We start from the raw sequence: 10,095 nt of genomic DNA, 5'->3' as shown, positions 1-10,095 counted from the left end.
GATCTTTGCAAAAATTTTACACTGAAAACATTTTAACTGGTATACAGAAAAAAGTATGAATTTTAAACTCTTTCAACATAGGTTCAATGGTTTTAGGAATTTGACCAAAAATGTAAAAAGAATGTATTGTTACAGGTCCGAATAGAAAGTTCAATTTTGTATACACAATGTCAATTCGCCGTAACGAATCGAGTTACTTTATTGAGCCATATCCCATCTTACTATTTTAATAACGTGTGTCCAACCCCCAGCACATCCTAAGATGTTGTTACAACAATTCACTGATCCCTTGCGAAACCTTGATTCTTTTATCCTTAACACGCACAGATTTTGGAACCGAAAGAAAAAATTTTTGAAAATATCTATTAGAAGAAACGACCGAATCTATCTGAGCATTGCAGGCGAACGTCACGGGGCGCCATCTTAGATCGCACGCTTTTCTTAGTTACGAAGAAGTTACTAATAAGCCCACTTAGAGATGATAATCAACAAAATTGAAGGTGGTCCGTCGTTATTTCCTCTCGCGATCTGTTTTGAGGATGCATTTGGTGCACTTTAATCCATGAAAAGGGATTTCAGATGACTGCAAGACATAGTGTGATAAGTTCGTTTAATGGCTTATCTTGTTCATACAGGGTAATTGTCCTTTATTTGCTCCATAATACTTGGTGTAACGCCGGCTATTCTTCCCTAACGCAGCCGTTCCTGATCTGAGCTCACTGAATCTCCGTGTAATGGGACTCCACGATCGGCCTTCTCCTTACGATGCCCTTATTCAGGCGAGGACCAAGTCCGACTCATAGAGTTCGCTGCATGTTGGGCAGTTCCGCTTCGTGAACACATTCTCCTCCTCCGTTCGCGGACAGTCTCCCTGTTTGTGCCCAACCTCCTCACATTTTCAAGGGATGAGACCTCTGTAGGGGTTTGGACGCGGAGTGCCCGACTTCAGCCACTCTGCCCTTTCGTCGTACTGTTTGTCCAGCCGAAAGGGCGAAACCACCCCTTGATCCTCGAATCTTGTCTAATTTAGAGAAGGGTCCGACCGCAGAGGACGGCACGGCTCGAGGCTCCGGGCCTGATAGCTGGAGTGGTTACGGAAGAAGTTCACTCGTTGCATCCCACCACACATGTTCTGTGTAGAGGTTGAGGGCATTCTGTCCCCAGTACCGCGGTTACAGCAGAGTTGATCTGGTGAAATGATAACCCCAGATGCTTGGGCCGATGTCGGGCACCTCCACCGCGCCTACCCGGCGTATCGTTCCTCTACAACAACAAACACGAATCCTTCTATGTATTAACAGGTATAACCTCCTCTATCGCGACAAAAGGCTTCAGATTCCGAACAAGTTTCTTACTTACCATTCTCCCATTACTATTTATGAGTATATACACGACCCGGGAAAGACAGCTTTTGATCACGAACGGGCCCTCGAATTTTAGGAACAACTTGAACGCGATTTTATCAACTTTCTTCGACAATTTCCTATTTCGCCTTAGAACTAAGTCTGCTAACTTAAATTTTCGCTCCCTTTCACTCGCATTATAGTATTTGGTTTGATCTTCGTATGCCTTATCGAGATTTCGACAAACCCAGTCGCGGAGTTGATCTAGACGTTCCATTCTTTTGGCCCAAGCCTCCGGCTGAGGCTCGTCATTGCCTCGTCCGTTCTCATGGTGTCGCGTAGAACTCGCTGTCTCGCCATCTGTTGTTAACGCATTTGTCACTCTAGCTATCGCTGTTATCTCATTTCTTCGCATACTCTTTTCTTGATTCAGAATTCGTAGATTATATTTTATCATTCTTTGTCCAATTTCCAATTGATTAAATTTCATCAGAATTTATTGCAATGGATTCATTTCCATATGACTGAGCTTTTCCATGGAATTTCGTTCGCTTGTCTGAGTCAGTTTCGTCAGTTGTCGACGCGATTTCCTGCTATTTTTCCCTATTCTTGAGAAACGCCAGTTTAACAAATATCTTTGTCGTCGACTTAGATCCTCACTTGCGAAATCGTACTAATATAACTATCTCAACAATGCTCAACCAGAATTGTCATAACGATTAGTCCCCAAAAACGACGGTCAATGAGACTTATTTCGTGAGAGTAGTTTTTACAGGAATAATATCTTACATCTAAGTGTCTTAATTCTATTGTCGCTGCTTCTCGGCAGGATGATTTCGGTAGATATAGCTCTGCAAGATGATCTGCGTGGATGTGGCTCTGCGTGGTGCGATGATCACTCGTTGGCAGACTTATTTAATTAATTGCAGGATTTCTGGTTGCTTCTGGTTTACGTAAAATAGAGTTGACTAATAGAGTTGTGTTAGTTTAACTGCTAATTTTACCCAAATAACGATAGTCTGCCGCTATTCTGGCAGGAGCGCTAAAAAATGTAACGGATCCGAATAAAAAGTTCAATTTTGCATACACAATGTCAATTGGCCGTATTGAATTGAGGTACTTTAATAATTACGTATTGTATAGCGAACCCTGCTCATTAATCTAAATAGTGGAGGGGATAATGCTTTTGTTACAGCCTCTGTTGTGGTATTAAATGAACTATAATTATTTAACTCTTTCGGATTATCTGCGGGTAAAATATTACTCTGTTTGTTTTTGATTGTTTGAATTCTAATTCAAATATGTTCCTCAATTAACATTTGTTGGTAATGATTTAGACAAAAATGATTCCTAACAGTATTTAAATATCGTATGTGAAATAAAATGTGAGATAAACCTAGAGCTTTTCCAACTAAATTTTTGATCGCAAATTTTGTTTTAAAAATGATGAGCGGAAATCTACCTGCTTACATTTTTCTTGCCTAGATGAGGGTACTATACGAGTACCGAAACGTTGGTAACATTATTTTTATTTTATTTTTATTCTTTCTAATATTCTTATGATGTAATTTAATAATTAAAACACAAAAAAAGAACGAAAGAGAAAGAAGAAGGGAAGGGATGTGGTTCGTTGCCTTCTCATTTTTCTTAGCTTTTTTTTATTTTTCTCCGCAATTTTTAAAAATTTTTTCAGATTGCAATAGGAGCATTTTTTGCTTGTTCGTTGCGGTCTAAGTTTGGGCATTTGAGAGTTTGAGAGGATTTTTAATTTCTATTTTATTCTAATTAAAATTTCTTCAAAATCAATTTCTTTGTATTCTATAAATCACAAGTTAGCAAGTGTTCTTGAAAATTAGAAATTGTTTGAACAATTACTTGTTTAGTTCGTTTTTTACCTGTCAATCATCATAATTTAGTATTTTTTGAAATTCGTAACACAGTTGATAAATGCTAAAAATAACATTTTTCCTTGAGAGGGATTTTTCAATTGTTTAGCCAATTTATTTTAATTTTTGTTTTTATCAGAAACAATGAAAAGATCATATTTTCTAGAATTAATGCCACAGTTAATGAATTTTGAAAAAAAAATTGTTGTTGAAGACATTTTGAAATTGATTTATAAACTTCTATGCATACTAAATTACACACTTATTGGATTGCAAGAAACATTTATTTTATTTAAGACATTATTAGATGTTCAAACAATTGATATTCATTCACTTCTGACTTTTTATTGAAAAGGCAGCATAGTGTAAAAGAATAAAAATTACTAGAAATTTTTACACATTTCCAACAAAAAGGCAGAAATGAATTATGAATAACGGTTTTATAAATTATTTAGAAATTGTTTGAACAGAAAATATTGTTTGAACAATGGGCTTTTAATATTTTTAAAGATTTACATGTAAATTTTTGTTACAAAATTAGTTCCGAGTGGATTTCCAGAGTTTTGGGAAAATGAACTTCTTGTACAGATGGGGAATGGCGCACGTTATTTTGGATTAATTAATCCTCTGCAAAATGACGGCACGGTAGATTGGATGACATCTACTCATTTGCATCAGACTTACCCTCTTTCCGCTTATATTGAAACGCAAAAGGAGGCTAATAAAGATCAATGCCACACTTTTTACTCGGTGGAGCGTCTTCACTGGTCTAAAAAGAATGTTAACTTTCTGCATTATCCTACTGATAAAAAAGGTCCAGTTCACGCTATAATGCGACTAGAAAAGAATCGCCAACACCAATATTTTGCAGCTGAAGAATTTAAAATCTACGAATCCTCTAAATATCATCTACGTACCTCTGCTGAGAGGCAACCTGTCAACTACATTTTTGTAGGGATACGTGACGGCCCTATCCATTTTTCACCTGTTAAACGCGTCAACATAAGGGGTCCTTTACCATCCCAAATATTGGATTTTACTTTAGCTTGATAATTTTAATTGGAAATTTATACGTTCAGATAAATATTAGATATTTTGATAAAAATTACTTTTTGTTTTGCTTAAAAATTCAAATTTCTAAGCTGCTAGTGTAACTATGTTATTCTTTGTTAAAGATTAATATTTCCTAATTAAACAATTGTCTTATTTAGTTAAAAAGTCAGCTGGTGGTTTGAAAATAATGAACTTTGTAAAAAATGGTGTCTTTTGGTAGCACATTCAAAGTTTTATTTGAAAATCCATTCGCTTTGGTTAGAAATGTAACTCTTTGTTAAAAAAATAATATTGTGTTGTTAACAATTCAACGGTTTTGTTCTAAATTAGCATTTTTGATGGAATTTAGATGTTTCCTATTTAAGTTAAAAACATTCATGGTCTTTTTGGGTAAATAAAATTAAACTTTTTACTTAAAAGTTGAACAGCTTCTTTTCTTGTCGGAGATAGACAAGTGTAGTTTAAAAATCAACCGTTTCTTTCTACATTAATTTTTACGTTTATTTAAACAAGTTAAATCTCCTACATTATTTTCTTGATCAAAATAAAAATTTCGTACATTCAAATATATTCACATAAATATGTATTTTTTAAGTTAGAGGGGATCTCTTATTCGATTAGCAAAATAAATGATTGCTAATAAATAAGCATTTTATTAATAAAATAATTATTTTGTTAAGCTAGGCATTAAACATTTGTACATTCAGTTAGAAACACGAAGATAATTGCGTGTCCATTCCACTAAAATAAAAACATATGATAATTCTGAATTTTGGCGTAATTTATTCAAATTGAATACCTTCTTTAGATTAAGCTAATATGTCGCCAGTCTCCATTTATACTTCTGGTTGCATTTTGAAGTTCCTCAGATATTTCCCATTTAGTTAAAAGGTGATAAAAATAAACTGTTATTTGTAACTTCAAAATCGTCCAAGTCAACCAGTGAGAGGATTTTTCATAAAACCGTCGTAAAACTTACACGTACTATTAATAACATTGCTCATTATTCCGAAACACCTTTTCCTAGTTTTGCATTATATTTTACATAAATATTAAGTTTTATTAAACTTTTACTGGGGTGAACCCGGCCATACATCATAGTTACAGACTAAGTCAAGTGACTGATGAGATTAGAATGTTATAAGTTAATTCAAATATTTGAATATGATGCTTGAAACCTCCTGCGATGATGTTGTAGATCAGGGCTCACCAAAAGGCAGCCATTGGCTGCATTGGTTGCCAGTGGCAGTCAAAAGACTAGTTCAAACTGGCCCTAATAAATCTTGTCGTTCGACTGGTTTTTAGCTCTTCACGGGCATTATACTTCCCGCCGCGCCGAGCTTGGAAGACATTATCCTTTCCAAAAATGAAATACAGTTAGAAAAAAATATATCAGCATTTAATTTAATAATGTAAAAATAAATATAAACTTTTATTGAATATTATTTATATATTTCACAGAATTGATATGACTATGTTATCTATTAATACTTCGTGATTCGTAGGTAGTTACAAAATTAATAAGAAAAATCAATATAATGTTTGAAAGGTGGAAGAATTAAGCAATTACTATATTTTATTGCAAGTTTTATAATAATTACTGAAAATAAAAATATTTTTATATAAAAATGTGGCATATTTCATTATTTCTTGAATGAAAAAATAAGAATAAGAAAAATTTAAATGGACAATTGTCAAATTCTACAACTCAAATTCTAGTTCACTTGAACTATAAAAACGCAATTTAAATAGAAGGTGAGCGTATTAAGATTAAAATAAATGTTTGTAATTAAAATATGAAGTATAGATTTGAGTGCCAAGTATTTTTTATTCTAAAGCAGATTTCTTTATCCATATATATTTATTGCATGGGAACAATTTCAATTCATTTCTGTTCTATTTAATTTAATTTAATTTAATCAGTGAGTATAATTTTATGTAATACTACTGAAAAAGAATAATAATAATTATTATTATTATTGAATATAATTATTATTAGGAGTAATTATCAAAATGAAATGAATGTTTCAAAAGTGATATTAAATATAATACCTAATCATTCATTTGAATAAATATTAACATACCTGCCTCCTCTTTAATTAAATTTTAATTTAAAATTAATTTGAATTGACTTTCAGTAACTTGCATCTTTCATTTTAATATAAGATTTTATGCATGCAAGAACTAGAAATGATGACAGAAATTAACATTTAAATACAGATAATAGAATGTTTTTCGTGGTATTACTTGCAATTTTCATTTTTAAAACTTCAAAAGAGAAGAAATTTTGAAAGCAAGTAACGACAACTGCTTGATCTTCAAGATATTCAAACTGAAATCCTGATATTTTAACGATTTTAAAGATGAGTCAAAGTTATCAATTCTTAGAATTCCAAACTTAAGAAATTTCGAATAAAAATTGTAAAAATTATAGAATTTTTAATTGTAAATCTGAAAACTTACCTAATTTGTAATTCTAAATTCTCCAAATAAAAAAACTCTTTAATTTAAAAGATTGACGATTTAAATTTCGAAAAATTACAAATGAAATCTCTTGAAATTTGAAGATTCATAAATTAAAATTGTTGACTTTTGATGATTTCGGAAATCAAAAGTCTAATTTTCAATTCTAACTGTTCTAAAAAGAAGAAAATTTGATATTAAATCATCAAAATTAAAAAATTTTTAATGGAGAGTTTAAAAAATGAAGAATTAAAAAATTTGAATAGATTTATGACTCAATGGTCTATACAATTTCGAAGAGTTATCATGCAAAATTTTTAAATCTAATAAAGAAATCTTGGATTAAAAAATGCTTCAATTTCGAAGATGTAAGGTTGAATAGTCTGTAGTTTGGAACTTTTTCTCGAAAAGTTTGATTTTTAATATTTAAAAATGAAAAATCTGAAATTTCGAAGATTTGCAAATTAAAACTTTTTAATTTATAGAATTACACTTAAAAATGATTTAATTATGAAGATGAAAAAATAATGATGGTTCAAATTTAATAATTTTTGAAACTATTAGTCAAGTTTTGAATTTATAACTTACCAAATTAAACAATTTTCGAATGTGAAACATTAGAATTATAAAAATGTTTTCACTTTCAGCAGTACGGATCGAAGAAAAAAACAAATAGTATAAATTGAAAACGCTTACGCACTGTAAGATTCCCTTGTTCGCCCCCTTGCAACGGGTATATAAAGTTTTAAATGAGTCGATTAATATCATGCGGATGGATAGAGTCAAAATAGAATAAAAAATATGATCTCTTTTCATTGATGAGCATATTTTTTCTAAAAGAAATTGTGTTTGAGAAAAGTGGGAAAAACCAATTTCCTTTTTGTTACCTAGATTCCTGTTTTCAACCATGTACCTGCAGTTCTAAAGGTCCAAATGAACGAAATATTTTGCGACATTTTTATGTTACTGATAAAAATTGTTCGAACTGGAACTTAAATTAATTCTTGTTTGAAACTCGCATCTTTCATCTCTTATTTTAACTCAAACTGAAAGAAAGCACCTGGACACAACGGGGTACGCATAATCCGCTTATCGGCAGCTCTGCGATAATTGTTCTTGTCTTCAACTTTCGAAAAGAGATTTTCTACTTGACTCTTCAAGTTGTCAAGCTCTTCAAAGCTGAGTCGTGCCATTTCTTGAGACCCAAGATGACAAGGTAAAGGATATCCAACTTTGAAGATACTGCAGTAAACAATTTTGCGAGAAAATTCAATCTGGCAGTGTCGTTTTCGAAGTGCAGTTCTATTTCGACAACTATTTAACTGCCCTACGAGACCACGGTTAATTTTTTAATTTTTCTTAAATTGCTGTTGAGTGAAAACATGAAGGGCAATAGTTCCAGTTCTAATTTATCCTAAATTTTTGAAGATAGTACCAAGGCGGACATTCCGGAAAAACGATTAAAGAAGACTGAGAAACGAGAAAGAACTTATAGTTTTTCAAACGAGTGGGAAAGAGATATATTTCAGATTGGAATAGATAAAGAAACGTGTTACTGCCTGCTTTGCGCAAAAAGGATTTCGATGAATCAGAAGCGAAATCTAAAAAGGCATTTTGAAACCTGGCACGCTGATGTTGATCATTCGCATCCTTTGGGAAGTGCACTGCGCGCAGGAAAGTTACAACAACTGAAAGCTAAATATTCTCAACGCTGTGGGAAGGTAAAAAATGAAGATATTGTGAGTACTAATCCCCATGACTGTACTTTAGCGTCGTTTGATATTTCCTTCCAAATTGCGAAAGCTATGAAACCTTTCACAGACGGTCATTTCATAAAAAATGTCATTATTCAAGCAGCTACTGGGTGGTTTCCAGATGAGGATAACCGAAGAGATTTTGTGAATATTGTGCAAAACACGCATCTTTCTCCTGCTACAGTCACGAGAAGAGTGAATGTTATGGCAGATAATGTTCACGAACAACTTAATATTGACCCCAAAAAATGTGTTTGTTTTTTAATTCAGTTAGACGAATCGACAGATAAGTCTGATACTGCTCAGTTAGTTGTGATGATTTGCTTCGTACTTGAAAATGGCAGTGTTCAGGAAGAGCTGCTAGAGCTCATTCCATTAAAGGGAAAAACAACTGGATTCGATGTTTACCTTTCGCTGAAAAATTCAATCCTAGCACACGAAGTGCCACTGAAGAAACTGGTCGCGGTGAGGACAGACGGTGCTCCGTCAATGACAGGGAAAATTACAGGATTGAGTGGACAATGTTTACATGACCCAGACTTTCCACGTTTTTTATTTTTCCATTGCATAATACACCAAGAAGTATTATGCGGGAAAACTTTAAATATGAAAACTGTATTTGAAGTAGTGAAAAAAGTGATAAATTCAATTCGGGCGCGTGCATTACAGCACCGAGTGTTCAAGCTTTTGCTTGAGAATGCTTCAGCCGAATTCGCGGACTTATTGTTACTGAACGAAGTAAGGTGGTTAAGTTCTGGTGAAGTTATGTTTAGATTCTTTAAACTTCTTCCAGAAATTTCTTGCAGATGTTTCAAAAGAAATGAACATCTTGAATAAAGCGTTGCAATCGCAGCATGTTGCAGTGTGGACTTGTCTACAATGGATTAACCTATTCAAAAAGAAAATTGACAGGTGGATTAGCATTATCCAACGCAGGGCATTCACCGCAGAAGAGTTTAAAAATTTCCAACATGCCATGGAACAGCAAAGCATAATGCTATCTCCTGAAGTTGAACATCGGTATCCTCAAATTATAAAAAAATAAAAAAAATATGTTGAAAAAAGGTTTCAAGATTTTGACATTGTCAAGCCCATTTGCAATTATTTGACGAACCCGCTAATGGACTTCGCAGTTCCGTATATGGAAGAATTGTGTGCTTAAATGTCGAAGCTCTTTCAGATCGATGAGAACAAAGCGGTCAACGAGATGATTCGCTTATCTACTGCTTTGTGGACTGGAACGAGATGTGAAGATTTTTAGAGACACCTAGAATTTTCGGAATATCTAAATCTGATCACCGTCTTCCAGAGAATATTATCTATAAATGGGACTACGTGCCGTTGCGAATCCATGTTTTCTTTAATGAACAACATAAAATCTAAGATCAGATCAAACATTGATGACGGAAATTTAAATGATGTAATGCGGCTTGCAGTGACAACTTACACTCCTGACATCGAGGCACTTGCGCAAAAAATTTGTTCGTATACCAGGATGCACTGAATTTACTCCTTAATAACCACAATCACATAATGAAAAACCAAATGGCTCTTTGCAGGGCCATTAAATCTTTTTTACGACGAAACATTCTTATT

At 33.3% G+C, this 10,095-nt stretch overlaps 1 protein-coding gene across 1 annotated transcript; it reads left to right on the top strand.

Moving 5' to 3' along the window:
- The first annotated feature begins 8,328 nt into the window (after positions 1 to 8,328).
- On the top strand, positions 8,329 to 9,336 carry LOC117176466 (zinc finger BED domain-containing protein 5-like). Its single transcript, XM_033366717.1, has one exon. The coding sequence runs from the start codon at positions 8,329 to 8,331 to the stop codon at positions 9,334 to 9,336; it is 1,008 nt and encodes a 335-aa protein (XP_033222608.1).
- The last annotated feature ends 759 nt before the right edge of the window (positions 9,337 to 10,095 follow it).

The sequence above is a fragment of the Belonocnema kinseyi genome, chromosome 7 (assembly GCF_010883055.1).
Source record: "Belonocnema kinseyi isolate 2016_QV_RU_SX_M_011 chromosome 7, B_treatae_v1, whole genome shotgun sequence".
In the NCBI taxonomy this organism is placed as follows: Eukaryota; Metazoa; Arthropoda; class Insecta; order Hymenoptera; family Cynipidae; genus Belonocnema; species Belonocnema kinseyi.
The sequence above is the reverse complement of the archived record's forward strand: the minus strand, read 5'-3'. Positions and strand labels throughout refer to the sequence as shown.

Excerpts from the sequence above, each read along its gene's own strand:
- LOC117176466 (XM_033366717.1), top strand. The coding sequence starts at position 8,329 with ATGAATCAGAAGCGAAATCTAAAAAGGCATTTTGAAACCTGGCACGCT.